At 45.0% G+C, this 16,498-nt stretch overlaps 1 protein-coding gene across 2 annotated transcripts in view; it reads left to right on the forward strand.

Annotated features, from left to right (window-relative positions):
• ACAP2 (ArfGAP with coiled-coil, ankyrin repeat and PH domains 2) overlaps window positions 1–16,498 on the forward strand; it is a 64,051-nt gene that overhangs the window by 280 nt on the left and 47,273 nt on the right. For both annotated transcript variants that reach the window (XM_084291712.1, XM_084291713.1), the window contains exon 2: window positions 16,070–16,127. In XM_084291712.1, coding sequence (XP_084147838.1) covers window positions 16,070–16,127 — 58 coding nt within the window. The remainder of the gene's footprint in view (window positions 1–16,069; window positions 16,128–16,498) is intronic.

Below are 16,498 nucleotides of genomic sequence, written 5' to 3' on the forward strand. Positions count from 1 at the left end.
CCCCCCCCCCCTCCGATCCCCTTTCCTCAGGGAGAGGCAGCAGCCGGCGGCGGGTCGGGCTCTGTCAGCGCTCTGTGGTTCCCCCCGGCAGCCCCTGGCGCTGCCCGCCCCGAGGAGCCGCAGCCAGCCGCCGGGTGCAGCCCCTCGCAGCCTCCAAGGCGCCGTTCCAGGCTTCGAGGGCTAGGAAGTGGTTACGGGCGTGTAGCGAAGCCCTGCGCTGCTGCTGGTTTTAGAAAGCCAAAAAGCCAAACAGCACCCGCTTGATGGCTTTCGTTATTCATCAGTGTTTACTTCTGTAACTGACCATTCCGATGCCTTCGTGCCATTTGCCTGATCCAAACGCTTGGAAGCCTTCTCAGTGGGTCTGGCTGCGGTGGTTGTACCGAGGGTCGGTGCACACAGGGATGCAGAGCGAGGCTTTTATGGGGCTGAGCGTTACCGGAGGGAGCAGTGCCCTTGTGCTGTATCCCCTGGCTCACAGCAAGGCAGAGCCGCGGCTGCCTCCTGACCTCGCCGAGCAGGTGGGTGTAGTCGCGTCCGTCCCATCAGTGTACCTGTTGGAGCGGTTAAATCAACCTGTCAGGAGGCGCACACTGCGTGGAAGTGTCATAGTTTGCTTACACTGTGCTTACAGCCACAGAGAGGACAAGGAGGAAGTAGATGAATCAGAGTTTCTGAGTCACCAAATCCCTTTTTTCACAGGGAAGAACTTAAACCTTTCAAAACACTGCTACGTACAGCTTCACAGACGTGGCTTTCCTGCTTGTCTGCCTCTCACGAAGGTCACGTCAATCACTTTTTGGTCTTGATGTGAAATCGGGAATACACTGAATCCGAGAAGGGGTTGTTAGTTGATGTACGAAGCGGATGAAGGTAGCGTGATAGAGTTGCTGATACAATGATAGATAATGGCCACAGAGATTCCATCAGACGAGCGGTGTGTTATTTCGTAGTAAGGTATCTTTCTTCCCAGCAGATAAAGAAATCTTTGGATTAGAAAACCTGAGGCAAGGGCGGCCTTCTTGCGTCTCTGTGCTTGTGAACTTAGGTCAGATCAGATTGGCTCACGTCTGGAAACCTGACATTTAGGAGCTTATTTCTGAAAGGGCAATAGGAACAGCTGTGAATTTGAGCCCAGTTTTGTAAACTTGCAATCATGTTTTGCTGTGTGTGATTTTTTTCCCTAATTGTGCTCTTCCTTTGAAGCTTTGAAAATTATCTCTCAGCAGTCATGTGCTTCGTGACTCCTATTCTTGAAGCGTGGACAAACCAACGAGCTAGCGAGGAAGTGCGTCCGCAGTTCTCCTGCGGTGTGTTGCTGTCATCCCTCGAATGAAGAAGTTGCTTAGGGAGGGGCCTCGGAGCAGTCCCTGGGTAGCAAAAACGGAGTTGTGCTGACAAGTTCTTTCTGTGTAATCAGGAATTCCTGGAGTGTCTTTTAATATCCAGATAGCGTTGTGAAATAATACTTTCTCCTTATCTTTAAACACTGAGCATTTCAGTTTCAGAGGTTATTGGAACAGGCTTTCTTTTTTTTTTTTTTTCTTCTTGTAACTGAAGAATCATTTCTCGAAATAGATGAAGTATGCACTGTAGCAGCCCCTTTGATCACTTTAAAGCTAAATCGTTAGAAAGGACAGGTACGTTTAAGTGATGTGGAAACGTACCTGCTGTGACAGTGATCTTGATAAATAACAGAACAAAATTCTGTTGCTTGTGATGTGAGCAATTAATTGGAAGAACTCTCTAGGGGAAAAAAAAAAAAAGACAAAGCTTTGGCCTGTTGCAATCTTTAGAATTCATCAGTAAAAAGTTGGTGTTCTTGATTGCTTATTTGTCCTTATCTGCCACTGTTGCTGGATTTTATTTTTTTTTTTGCATTCAGAGAGAGTTCACTTCCTGAGACCCCAGCTGCAGAGCAGATGATGGGGGAGAGTCAGAGGAAAGCGTATAAATGCAGCTGCAAATTGGCATTCTTAGTGAGAGCATGTAAGGGGTGGTTTGAGTAGAATTGGTGGCTGTGGTATGCCTTCCTCGAAGGGACCTGTCCGAGGAGTCCTCCCTGTAGATGTAGCTGCAGCTCTGCGTGGCGTGGGGGGCCTGCAGCACCAGGGCAGCGGCCTTGTCGCTGGCGTTCCCTGATACACGAGTGCTTTTGCCTTTGTTTTGTCTGACTTGGGCTTGGGTGTTAGAGCAAGCTGTGGCTGTTGTAATGCTTGTTTTCTGGTCTTTTGTTTTGGAGACAAACTTCATGGACAGTCTGTTAAATTGGGATTTTTCAAAACTCAAGAACTCAAGCTTTTAGGAACAGTTACAGACTTCAGGTAGTTCGGCTCTGGCGCAGGGTGCAGTCTGCGGGGCAGTCAGTCTGGTGAAGGATTTACTGCTTTGCACTCACTGTTCTATTTAAGTATGCATCTCCAAAAGCAATAAGCAGTCCTTCATGTCAGCTGTAGCAAATATGTGAGCATTTAAATACTCTGCAGAAACAGGAAGGGGAAATGGGATGCAGACCTCGTGGCAGGAGTGTCAGTGTGCTCCGCAACCTCGGGGCTGCCCGGGCCAGGGGGTCCTGCTGGGACAGGCCTCACTGTGAGCAGAGCATGGGGTGGGGAAGTGCTAGAGGGAGCTGTCTATTCCCACTGTTAAAATAAATAAAGACTGGTTTTTACCTTCTGTCAGCATTTGTTGCAATTTATTTGCTTTTAGGAAGGATTGAATCCCTTTGCGTGCACGTAGAGCAGGAAGAATAGGACATAGATTAGAACATCTCTTTCCTTCTCTAACATGAAGGACATGATTAACTTCAATCTTTTCGGTATATCTTATGCCAGTAAGTGTGCCATGCTGGAATAAGCTCTTTTAAAATCTTTTCTAAGGCTTATTTTTCTGTAAATCTGTTCCTTGAACTGTTGTTTTTAGCCAGTTGTGTTGATCTGGTGGGAGGGGTAATCTAATACCTAGTAGTTCTTTTTGGTATGGATTCATAATGATCGAAAGATCTCATCTCTGAACTTGGCAGCATTCTGTCGTGCATTAATCACTGAACACCTCCACTGAGAGCCTGGTTTGCTGCGTGTCCTGTGTCAGAAGGCCTATTGAGGATGGCTGGCTGAGCGGGTCACCGATGCCACTTTGGGTTTCCTACATTTCTGATCTTCTCTCCAGTTCAGTGCTGTGAAACCCAAGTTGGGTCAATAGGTACCTGTCCCGCAGGTAACAGGCAGAGTTCTGTCACGTGGGGATGCGGTTAGGGCAGGGAAGTGGCTGCTTTCACCTCTCTGGAATAGCTCTTGTTGAGCTGTCAGAGCCCAGCAAATGTACCTAACCTGTCTGCTAAGTACTTCTGGAGGAGAATGCAGAAATGGGAATGTGGGTGATCCTTTAGGACCCCACAAACAGTGCCACCGTGCTCCAGCCCCTGGCCACTGTGCCACAAGCGCCCAAACAGGATGCTCTTGGTCCGTGTCTTCGTGGAGAGGCTGCTCGCAGGAGTCAGTTCGGTCATGGCCAAGGCGATAGGAGGTGTGTGGCCAAGGAGGTTGGCTCGGTCTTGCTCAGACTCATGTAGCTCATCCAGGGGAGACTTTCAAAGAAACCTTAGGTCTGGGCTTTCTGCCTTTGGAGTTCAGGAGTGGAAAGTGAGTTTGTAACTTATTGGCAAGGCAGCGTGGAAAATAGTGCAGAAGGAGCGAGTAGGATACAGTAAGTGGAAATAGAAGGCTGCCCAACTTTGTAAGTTTGTTGTCACCTGTTTTACACTTCTGCTGTTGTGTTAAGCTTATCTGCAGTGTATGGCTGCAGAACAGCCCACTTCCGAGCTGCAGGCTGGTGATGTGCAGGGCACTGGTGAGGTACATGTGTGCATCTTCGTCCATGCCGCTAAGAGTTGGTTGGAGGCACTTAAGTAGTGCTTGCATGTTTCTGATTCTTCACTTTTCTGGCAATGACAGCAGATGTGCTGTTCTCCTCAGCCTCTAGTCAACAGTGCATTTATTTCTCAAGTCTGACTGCATCTTTCGAACTTATATAAAGTAAATAATTTATCTAAAGAAAGACTTATTGCAGGATAGGACCTGGTGTTAGAGCATTTCTTCTATGGTAGTCCTACTGGAGTAGTGAGTTCTCATCAAACATACTTCTCAAATACATTTCATCCAAAGCTCTCAGTAAATTTGCAGAGGTTTTAAAAGATTTCATAAGAAGTTGTTGCAATCCTTCCTAGCAGAGACCAGGGAAAAATGTGTCGAAATCAGACTGTCCTGATTAGGTTAGTACACTTAGTGTGTTTTTGTTTTCTTTAAAAAAATAAAATGGTTGTTTTGTATTACAAATGTTAGCTTTGTAATAGTAATTCCATTTTTTTAATTTTTTTTCTTGCATTGCAATTAATGTTAAGGTTTTCCCATGTGTTTTTATTTAACAGCCCAAATTGCTGACAAGAACTTCAAATGTTCCCTTCCTTAGTTTTGGTCCCAAGTTTTTTATCTGGGAATGTTTTTTTGAAAGGGGAAAAAAAGAGCCAGGAAGGGAGCTCGCAGGAGAAGTGGTAGCAATGCGCGAGGTGCAGCGCTGGTGCAGGGCTGGCAGTGCAGCAGGGTCAATTGCTGAAGAACTGACGTTAATTAGGCCTATGCAACTGGTCTTTAATGAATACTTGCCAAATTAGAGGGAATGCTTATCTATGTATGAGTATCATAACTGTAATTATCAGAGCTCTTACAGTCACTCAGGTTGTTAATATAGGAGAGGTTATGCTCTTTACCTGGAGCATCTCATTTACGTTGCCCAAACACATCTCATGTAATTTAATTAAGAACTGAAGTTATGGAAATGATAGCTTGATGTTTTTCGAGGGGGACTGGAGGGGAATATCAATGTTGAAATCTCTGGAAAGCAGGGTTAAATGTAACGTTCGTTAGGAAGGTGGCAACTAGAAAATAGCAATCCTGTCTATGTCGGGCTGGGTGAGCTTTGGATAGCTTTGTTCTTCCCTATGTTTCTGTTAAAATGTTGGTCACTAAATGCCCAGTGTGCCCGCTGAGCTGTTAGCAGTGTCCTGGGATTGATAGATTTTAGTTGTTCACACTTAGCTTCTTAACAATCTTCATGCTCGAGTGTGTTACTTAGACAGCATTTCTCCTGTCTGTACTACACACAGAGAACAGTATGACTGAGGTTATTGGTCAGTGTTTCCTATGGTGAATTATTCTGAAGTCTTAAAAGCGAACTGCATCCTGATAACCTGCTTTGGGTGAAAAAGGAAAGGAAAATATCCAGCTCTCACTGCCTGCAGAAAGCTCCTGCTGAAGTTACAGAGCCAAAGTAACCCCTTTGCTGGGACCTGCTGCAGACCTTGCTGCTCACATCAATTAGTTCAGCATCTCAGGGGGATGCAATTGCAGAAGCGTCGTGAGGAAGTGCAAAAATAAAAAGAAGTGGTTACTTAATATAATGCCTTACATTTGCATGGGCAGGAAGTAGAATAAACTCTAATTTACTTTTTTTATTTTTGTTTTTGTTTGTGTGTTCATAACTCAATTTAAAAGCACCAACAGAAGTTGAAACTTTGTGAATGCCTAAGTGATTTCTGAGCAAATAGCTGCTGTTTGCTGCAGAGGTAGAGGTCCCCAGGACTTCAGGTAACATGGGTGGCTTCTGTTTATTTGGTGAAACAAGTACCAGCAGATGTAACTGTCTGCAGTGGGAGAGCTTTAGGAGGAAATAAAGGTTAGCATGTGGGCTGTGACATTTGTAATATCTCTAGGAGTTTTCCATACCTATCTGTGACAGTATCAATCCTTTTTTTGTTGTTGTTGTTGCCACTCTTTGTGGCTAAAAGATGAGATCAGGAACGTGACAAATGGTACATACTGTCACTGTCATAACCTGCACAATTGTAAGCATACAACAAAGCAGATTAAAACATTGCCTGGCCGTAGGATCACTTCAGGAGGAGTCCTTGCATGTGGAGGAGTTTCCCTGAACACTATAAGTAGCCAGACTTGAGACCTAGGTCAGTTGTTTTCTTCTGATACGCTGCAGATTACTCATCTACACGGGCAAAAGTTTTCTTCTGTGGGACGATGTCCTGTGTACGTTTCCAAATTGTTAAGACACAAGAAAATAAGAATTACTGCAAAACAGTCTCAGTGTTTTATGAGATGTTTTGAACAGAGAAAATGCCTGTCAGATAGACGATGGGCTAACCTGCTAACGTGGCATGTGTTTTCCTGTGAGCCAGGCTTCCTGTGTGAAGTTCGAACGTCTGGATGCTGCAGCTTACAAGCACGGTGCAGCTCAGTAATCTCGAGTTGCTGTCATTACTGTTATTGTTATTGTCAGTAGTAATGAGGGTTTTAGATAGTTTTATGTGGTTTTGCACAGGATGTGTAGTCTAGCACTACTTAGAGCATATGAGCAGAGCACTTGATTTTTTCATGACTGTACAATGTGCAGTCGGTAAGTCGCTAAAAGAGAAGCTCCAGCAGCAATTCGGTACACATAAACACAAAGCAGAGCTAGCGAGCGGTTTGCATGATGTGATTTTGAAGTTTCTAAACCTCCAAAATTTATTTGTGTTTTAAGCTGGATGTAATACAAAGAGAAACCGGAGAAGCCATATGCAGCGAAATGTATTCCATCTGTCAAAATTAAAAAAGGCTCTGTTCAAGAGGAGTCCAGATTTCCATCTCTCCGAGTGCCAGATGTTGATTTAAGTGGGAACACATGGGTATCAAACACACTAAGCGTTTCTGTGCTTTTTAAGTATCCTAATTTTCAATTGCTGGTGATCTTGTACCTATTTCAAACAGACTGGTGGAACCCTGTGTAGATCGTGGGGAGCCTTCGCTGCTTGGAAAGGCGCTCTGTGGGCTGAGGTTGGAGTCCATTGTCTCGCTTGGGGTGGGGGAAGGTGGCTTTTGGTTCCGCCCCATTTCTGGACTGCCTCCTGGCTGTGTGTTATCCATCCTGTCTAAGGTGAGGCGTGGGTTGAGTATTGCAATATCGCTGTTTTTTTAGGTACTACACTGTTCTGATATGTTTTAGGTTTAGGACTACCTACCTAACTGGGTGGGTGAAGAAGAAAATAAGGGAATTGGTGGTGGAGCCGTGCTGGGCCTTGCGCTCTGTGCCAGGACTAGCACAACAAGACTCACCGGAGCTCCCAGGGGATTGTTGAAGGTGTTGAAGACTCACTGAGCTCACCAGGGAATGCCAGCAGCATCGCGTCATTCCTAGATTGGTAGCATCCGTGTACATTTTGAGATCCTATCTCTACAGAGAATTCAGTAATTACTGAAACAGGCCCCTTCTGAATTTCCTTGAAGAGGAAACGTAGATTTCATCTCAGCTGCTGGGTAGTCGTTGCTCCTTCTACGGGACCCCATACTCCTGTGCTCCTGCAGCTCTTCACGAAGAGCAATAGCTGTGTCCTGAGCACTGCTTGGTTTGCTTAGCCCCCTATGGCAGGATGAGGTGAGCTGCACCCTGGGACTGCTGTGGTCGGTGCTATTGTTTGCAGGAGACTGAGGTGAGCAACTTGGGTGTGGGTACCCTTGTTTGATCAGGCAGGGCAGATGGCAAGAAGAGAACAGAAGTACTGGCCTTGGGGTTGGGGCTGTTACTGGGACAGAAACTTGTTAAGGTGGCTGAGGAATCTCTGCGGTGTCAGTGAGGGTGCAATTTAGGGCTGAAGCCTCTAATGTGTAGTTGATAAAGGCTGTGTGAGCTGCTGTTGGGCAGCGTGCCTGCAATTAGCTTTGATAGCTGAATGAAAGCCCAGTGTCTCCAACATCTCCTGATGGCTGAAAGCTGTGGGTGAAAGGTAACTAAATGTACCCAGAGTGTATTCAAGCCTTCTCTGGGGCTGCAGGTATGCCTTATGCGTTTGGCAGTTTTTGTTTTTATAGCTATTCATGTACTTATTTTTTGAATCAATTGCCCAGTATCACTTGAGGGGGATGGAAAGGAAACGAGACTGGCTTTTCCACATGTGACAACAGTAAATTTGAGGAAAACACCAACGCATTGTTTATCTGTATTCTCCTACTCCTAATGCTTATGCTCTGTGATCTGAGATTGGATTCATTTGGCTTCTTCTGTGCAAATGCAGAGCTAGAAAAGGCAAACAAAGATTGTTCCCTCTTACTGCAAAGTAACAACGAAACTATAACGTGCATGTAAAATGCAGCTGATGCAGCTGTGCGAGATGTAGGCACATCCATGCACCTCACAGCAAACAGAAGCTTTAAGTTCAGAACTGGTGTATTGCAACACAGCTGCAGCCTCCCGTCTGCCTGTGGAATCGGGTGTTCGGATGTTGTGGAAACGTTGCAAAAATATGTGACTGAAATGGACAAAAAGTAAATACTTCCTGACGACTCTTCATGAAGCTGAAACTTTCCTCTGGTTTCAGTAAAGAGAATCCACCTGGTGTAAGTAGCACTCCAGAGAGCTAATGCTCCTTACCTCTTCTAACACCGCAAGCTCTCGTTATAGAGGCTTTGGCCTCTTGTGGTGGTTTGAGCATGCCGGTACTTTTCTGTCCGTAGCAGGTATGAGCTAGCAAGTAAGGAAACTGCAAACAGAAAGGGAAGAAATTGCCTTACTCTTCTGAAATCCAAGATAACACAAGACTCGTAGGGAGATTATAGGATATCTCTGTAAATAATGGGTTTTGTTTAACTACAGAGTCCTCTGATCTCCAGTTGCTTCTGCTTTGTAGGAGCTGTTGCGTACGGATGTTTAAATCTTGCTGTTAGCAATTCCGAGCATACTGATACTGAGAAACTTGCACCGAGGGGATCTGGTGATATTTACTTCTTCTGTTTCTCAGCTGCTGCTATCCGGCCTTTATATCAGCTGTGCCTGGGGGGTGTAAGGGGTATCTTCCATGAGGGATTAATTCTTGGGTTATTCCTTTGATTGTTATTACTTGTAGCTTTTAAGGAGTCGTGTCAGCTTTTCTTCTAGTGTCTGACTGGGAACTCCAGACCGTGAGCAGTAGTTGCCCGTAGTCAGAGCATCATGAGCCCTCAGCAACAAGAGGCTGAACACAGCACCCTCGGTTTCTGCCTTTTTTTTTAATTGTTGGCTTAGCTTCCTGAGGCTCTGGTCCTGCTTCCTTAGCTGATAGTAAAGACCCCTAGAAGGCTTGTGACTCCTTGATGTTGGAATTACAGGTTAAAGTCGTTCAGGACAGGTATTGTGATGTGCTGCACTCTTATCTGGGTTGGCATTGGGCAATGTAATCAGCTCTCTGGCTGTGAAGCTTGTGTGGTTGCTACTGACATCGTGTCCCCATCTTGGTAGCAGCTGGCCATAGTGAGTAAAGAATTGAAGTTGGAAGATGAAGGAAATACCGAATATTAGAATCTCTGTGGAACAAAAATATTTGTAATTTCCTACTTGGGCTTACTATCAGGCTTGCTTGAGCTTGGGGAAAAAATATTAGGCAAAGCTACTGGGAAAACTGTTGGAGATAGCTGGCAAAATACAGCACAAGTAGATGGAGAGGGAAAAGCTTGAACTTGGGGCCAGCAGGTAGTACAGGTGCCCTTAAGGCTGTTTGATAAGGTAAATGTGCTGCACTGCTGGGAGTTCAGTGGTAATCAGTTTGACTTTCAGCCGTGTGTACTGGGTGCAACAGAACTTTCCTTTTTGAAGTTTGCTTTATCACGTTGGCTATCTTTTGAGCCATGTGTAATCTTGCAGTAAAGAATAAATCAAGAGAAGCATGCATCGTAAAGGGATTTGTCTGCTTTCGTTGCTTGTTGAATGGAAGACCACGTGAATTACTGAGGATCAACTAAGCTTTCTAGATGAAGGTGATGTTAAAGACCAGTACCTACAAGCAGACTTTCAGTTTAATGATTAGATGAATTCAAAGGAGAAACGCCCATCTCTCATTTCTCTCTTTTGTTTTAATAAGACAAGTCTGAGCTGGAAGGAATTGAAGACCAGTTCTAATACCGAGGACTTAGTTCTTGTTTTGTTTTTTGGCTGGGGAAACTTGAAATCTATCTGTTGCTTGCTACAAACCTGAGAACTTGTTTTATTTATTTGCCTTTTCCAAAATAAAAATCTTCAGAATCCTTTGGGTCCCTCCTTGTATCCAAAGGAATTATAGGAAATCAATTCCCATGTTTCAATCCACCAAGCTCAGAAAATTCATAGGATTTCAGAGTGGGGGTGGAGTGGATGTTGTATTTCAGATTCCAAGCCCCACTATTCAGGTTGTGAAGCTTTTCTGAGCTATCGATGAAATGCTTTGTGGTAATGACTGAAGAATTAATAATGTGAAGTGTATCTGTATGACTGAGGAAGTTCATCTCGGCATGTCTTGGGGCATTCATCATCTGTTCCTCAGCGTGGAGGGGCTCCGTGCCAGCAGGGAAAAATCTCTGTGGTGCCAAACCAGCGCCTCAATGGGCTCTGTGACAGGCTGCAGCAGCATTCTTTCTTCAGAGCATCTTAATGGTTATGAGACATGGTGTAAGTCATGAAACGCTTCTTGTATGTGTGTATCCGTGCTGTTATCCACAACAGCAAGGCCCTGTTGGTCAGTGCGTGGCTTTTGACTCTCCATGCATCACGTTTCTTTTTTGATCAGTGGCTTTCTGATACCATTTTACATGTACCAAATGTATTCCTTGTGAGCGTGCTGGTTAAAATAACTCAGGATACCCTTTTTATATCTAATTAGAGATGAAAGAAACCAAATTAAATACACGGTGGGTGGAGGGAGCAGTCACCAGGCTGGAGGGTAGGTCTGCTGTTCAGAGGGACGAGGAGGAAGACAGAACTGGTAGAAACCTCATGAATTTCAACCAAGCCATGCAAAGACTGAGCGGAGGACCAGCCCCACAGAGCCGTACTGGTGGGCGAGCACCTCAGCATCCTGGTGAACAGAAACGGGCCGTCTGTCGGCACTGAAAACCTGCTGAGTGCTGGGCTGCGCTGGCAAGAACGGAGCTGGCAAGCTGAGGGAAGAGAGAATCGCTCCTGTTAGGAGTCACAAGACTAAGCCGGGAGTACTATGACCAATTTTGGGCCCTGACAGTACAGGAAGGATATTGCAAAAATGAAACGTGTGGCCTACGGCTGCTGTACTGGATTGCGTGGTGTGACAGGAGGGGATGAGAGCCGTGCCTTCGGCAGGCTGAGAAGGCTCCTGGAGGAGCTCATTGTTGTCCTCAGTTACCTAGTGAGAGGTTATGGGGCTTAGGTGGTAGATCTAGGTGTGGGATTTTATTTTTAGGTGCATATTGGAAGGAGATGACAGTTGAAAGTTGTAGCAGTGCAGATGATGTGCACTGGAGGTTAAGCATGGGAATGGGTTGCCCAGACAGCCTGGGCTACTTCCCTCCTCCATTCGCATCCAAGGGGAGAGCACCAGGCCTACTGGTTATAGAGCACTTACAGCTTGTCGTGGGTGGAGCAGCAGCATCAAATATTCCCCTTCTTAGTGTCTTTTGCCATAGCTGTGTGTTACAGGCCCTTGTGGCTGAGATGTGTGTTGGTCCTCTTTGTTTTGTTTGTTTTGAAGAGGGAACTTTTCAACTTGTCCATAGGGTGTTTTCAAATTCTTTTGCTTTGAAGTATCTGTTATTGTAAAACATACAGGTAGTGACTTACTCCTATTCCCTTCAGTCGCTAAGAATGCTGAATGCAGTCACCACGAGGAGTGGTTCATAAACACCTCCACTGCTGAGTTTGTTCTGGTTTGATAAGCGAGACTGGGAGTCATCATCTCCGTGACCTTTTCATCTGAATCTTGGTGGACACTGCAGAGCAGGGCAGCGCAGGTTGAAACCCATCTGGTATCATACAGAGCTGTAACATGAGGGCTTGGTAATTCTGATAGTTTGATTTTACACGTGTCCAGAACAGTGGGATGCACAGAGAGCTTGCAGCTAGTCTCCAATAGTGTCTGTATTGGGTTTGTATTTAAAAGCTGAAATGATGGGTTGCTTTTACTTATCCAGTGATGGACCAGCTTTATCCAGCTTGGGCCCTTTCAGCTGGTGAGCTGTACATATTATTGCAACCGCTACTCGTTTTTCCTGATGTCCTTAATGTTAAAAGTGAAATGAATTGAAGAGGACAAAAGGGAGTTAATCACGGTTGCATTTACTTGTTGGTTCACGTTCAATGTTCTTTGTCTGTCCAAGGCTGAATTGTTGTGCTTTGGCAGTGGGACATGCTAAAGCTGCTTTATTTACTCTTCTGACATACAGCTGGTCTCAGGCAACTATTCCACAGTAAATAATGTACATATATTTCTTTTAAAGTGTTGTAGTACTTGAACATGTTCTCAAATGCTTTGATTTATGTACTGATAATTTGTGGCAAGTATTACATGTCAACTTTATACTGTTATACTGTTGTGAATGTTAGTTGAAAGGGTATGTCATCTGCAGTGCAATCAGGCATTAAGGGGCGATTCCACAGAGCATATGTGCAGGTAGGAGATCTGTGTCTTTCCAAGGTTTGAAGACAACATTTTATCAGTGATGTTATTGAAATTGTAAAGGTGAGAATCTGCTGTTCTCACTTCACAGACCCAAATGTATGAACACAGTCTGAATAGCACTTGATTTTGTGTAATTGTTTCTGCTCTTCTGAAAATGTACTGAGAATGTGAATCTCAAGATTCAGGCTTTCAGGTTTCCTTAATGAAAATGAAAGCAAAACAAAAACTACAGGAAAATACTAATAGGTTATTCTCTTTATTAACTTGATACCGGGGTATATTCTACAACCAGTAATCGGTCAGCCACATCACATTTGACTTCTCCAATTTGTTGCCTTTGTTCAGCACCTAATTTATGGTGAGTACTGGTTCCAGCCTCCTCACTCCCAGGAATGCAGCATAAAAATGTGAGGTAGAACAAGTGGATGAGACAAATTGAGTGGAAGATGTGAGGCTGGTGGTGAAGTTTGAAGAACAGCCATCTTAAAAGCACTGGCCACTGTCACCCCCTACACTGTAGGGCTAAATGGGGCGATGCAGGCCAGGCAGGCTTTTGTCAATGACCACAGGCTGCTTGGCCTTGTGTTCAGCACTGTGTAGTGGTCAAATATCGACCAAGATGTTTGCACAGCATCTGGCTGGCTGTGTTTTGGGAGGGGCAGAATGGAGGAGAGGATGACAGCGGCTGAGAGAAACATTCCTGGGAGTCCTTGTTGGGGAGCATGGAGAAAATGAGAGGAGGCTCGCTCACAGAAGTTGTCCTCCGCCCCTCGGCAGCTGTTCTGGCTTCGTGTTTCACTCTGCGCTGTTTGAGCATCTCGGGGAGGCACAGATGTTTGACTTTGATTCATGTACTGAGGCAGACTGGAAGGGCTGAATCCTTGCTCCTGATGCCAGAGCCTTTTGGCCGAGGTTACCCTGACGCAAACCCCAGTCCCAGCTCCCACTTCACGAAGGAGAAACATTCCTGGGACATGTCACATTTGGCACTCGGTGCTGTTTTATGACCGCTTCCTGTGTTTAGGGCTGGAGATTTTGTCTTGGCCGCGGGCGTGGGTTTTGCTCAATTGTGACAATTTTCCATGAACTTTAGTTCCTGAGACAGATGTTCTAGAAAAAAGTACCTTTGTATCCTGTGGCTTCATGAAGTATTAAATTAAGAAAAAAATAATAACAACATGGACGTAGCAGAGCTCGGGCCAGCTGTTCTTAAGGTGTTCCCTAACCCAGTGTGAAATTAATTCTGCACAGATGGGTGCTGTCATGTTAACAGGTTATCAGGTTTGTGCTGCTCGCTGGTGGCCAGAGGGCACCCGGACCCATCACCCGTATGCTCACAAGCTAGCGTTGGTTACATACTGTGTCCATGAAGGGAACTTTACTCGTTCTGATATGACAGAAGCAGTACAAGCTGCTGTTTCGGTGCAGAGAAATAGGGAGTGGGATGGGTTTGGCCATATGCGGTGTGAGGCCTGGTGGTGGTGGCAGCTGGGCCTGTGGCCAGCTCAGCGGAGGGGCTGCGTGCTCCCTTTGCCCGTGCTGTCTGTCTCTGCTTGGCTTCGCGCTGCTTTTTTGAGCTGCCCTCCTCTTTTCAGTCTTCTGAGATCCTGTCCTGGCTTTTATTCCAGTTTAGCCAATTCTCTCAGAGTTTCCGCCCCCTGGTGAGTACAAGTGTGATTATTGAGCAGATGTGTTGCCTTCGCGCTGCCCGCTCCAGCTGCCTTTATCTCCCCTCTTAATCTTAAATCTCCCGCAACCTTTTTAGCTCATTAAGTTCCGTGGAGCTAGGACTCTTTGCTAGCTAAATACACCAAAAAAAATTCTCTTATCTGATCTTCCTGCAATTCTATAAACAAGCTCCTTAATCATGCTTTTCTTTTAATGCCAAAGAAACAAACAAAATTGTTTGCACCGTGACTATAAGCAAACAAATACAATACAGCAGGCTAAATATTGAGATGTTTATCCTTTCCTTCCTTTGCACCCCCCAGTTCTTTCAGAAACAAGATTTAAATCTCCAGACTTTCATGTAAGTTAATCATTTATGGAAGAAAAAGAAGAAAGTAAGAGAAATTGCCTTTGCCTGAAATCCTCTGTGGTGTGAAGTCAGAGAACAGGCAGAAGCCAAAATGTAACTGTATGGGAATGTGCTTAGATATAAAACCCAGGATGTAGCTGTGGGAATGCCTTTAGATACAGGACTGGAATGTAACTATGTATTGGTGAAACTCAGAAAGCTGGGAATGTCATGCCTTGTGTTTCAGCACTGCAGGCAACTGGCAGTGTTTTTCAGAGCTGTTCTTGTAAAAACTGCTTTTCCTGCGTTTGGGGCCTGATCCAGGCTTTTTTATTTTTTTTTTCCTTCTTGGCTTGAACTCATGTGAACTAGAACGGAATTAGCAAGAGGCAGTGAAGCTGTGGTTCTGTGTACTCTCTCCTCGGTGGTAAAGCTGGCTCAAGAAATTCCTGCTCCAAATTGTAGTTCCCTGCTGGTCTCACTTTTTCCAGGAATGGGGTGGTGTGTTTTTTCTGCTGGGACTGAAACGTGAAATATCTGACCTGATTTTTCCAAAAAGCTTTGCAGAAAACTTCCTATTAATTCTTATTTCCCCCGAGGCAGACTGCTGTTGGTGAGCAGCGTGGCTCCGCGAGCAGTTAGGCTGGAGGAGCTGAAAGACTGAGGCGCCCCTTGATGGGAGCAAGGGACAGGAATACAGCTCTTCGACCAACCCTTTTGTAACGGGAAATCACAGCCTCAGTGTACAGGTTTTCATAGTGTAGCATTTGTTGCTAGAAATGGGTCCGTTCAAATTCTCAAGGCAATAGCCTGATGAAACTTAGGTTCACGACCTCTCCGAACAAAGTGCCTTCCTTTCTCAGTCTCCTGGTTTTCGTTTCTTTGTTTGTTTTTCATGTTGCAATAAGCAGAGAAGAGGGCGTTAAAGGAAACATCAGCCCTCTAGCCAAAAGAGTTATTCTAACAAATACGTTTTCTGAAGGCAACTTTTACTGGCATGTAAAATTTCACTGGCCCAAAGGACAGAATCGGTCTAGACTAGGGGCAAATGACAACTGATGGTGTATCTTCAGCTTGACTGCAAGTCACTTGACTCATGGCAAATGCTGTATTTTTTGATAGTCTACTGTGAGGCAGTTTAGTCAGTAGCCATAGTTTTGCAGAAAGAACGAGGAGAGGACTGTCTGAGTCCCGAGTGTCAGCAAAAAAAATACAGTTTTACTCAAACTCTTAATTTCTTTCCTTGGTTATGGCCTCCAGACAAATAGGTTACTGGCTGTACAGTGACAGAGGAAACATTTAAATGTGGCAGTCATAAAGATATAATACTACATCTCAAATCCTTGTTACTAAGCCGTCTGGTTTATCTGTATTTTTTTTCTAGTAATGTGATTTTTTTTTTTCTGTCAGTTTTTTCTGTAGTTACATGAAATCTGTGCTGAGTTAAATAGCTGCAATTTAGGTGAAACTTCAGTGGCCATAAATGAGTTAAATGAATGTGTCTCTGCCCCTTCCCCTGAGTCCCAGAGTATTCTTGTATAAAGTTTTACAGGGAATCATTTTTATCCATGCAGGGCAGCTCTAGAAGAAGTAGAAGGAGATGTGACAGAACTGGAACTGAAACTTGACAAGGTAAGCTTTCTAATTCAACAAAGTCTGCTTTGGAAACAATCTAACAAGGTATGTGTTTGGGTTGGTGGAACTCGGTCACAGCTGGGAGGTGGCTGTTGGGGAGGGGAAGGACCTGGGTCAACCCAAAGACCCCAGCCTGTGTAAGCAGCGTGAGCCAGCGTGGCCACGGCCACATCTGGATGGTCTTGTTGTAGAAATCCCAAGCCAATGCTTTGTCTCTGGTAGTCTGCAGGCACATTTACAGCATGATAGGGGTGTGTGTATATAAACATATATCCATCCTTCAGGCTGGAGGACTTCACTATTGTAAATTTTTGTCGTGCTTTTTGTCATGCTTTGTGCACGTATGTAAAATAGACGTTCTGTGTAGC

Source organism: Netta rufina (genome assembly GCF_964035555.1).
Source record: "Netta rufina genome assembly, chromosome: 9".
NCBI lineage: Eukaryota > Metazoa > Chordata > Aves > Anseriformes > Anatidae > Netta > Netta rufina.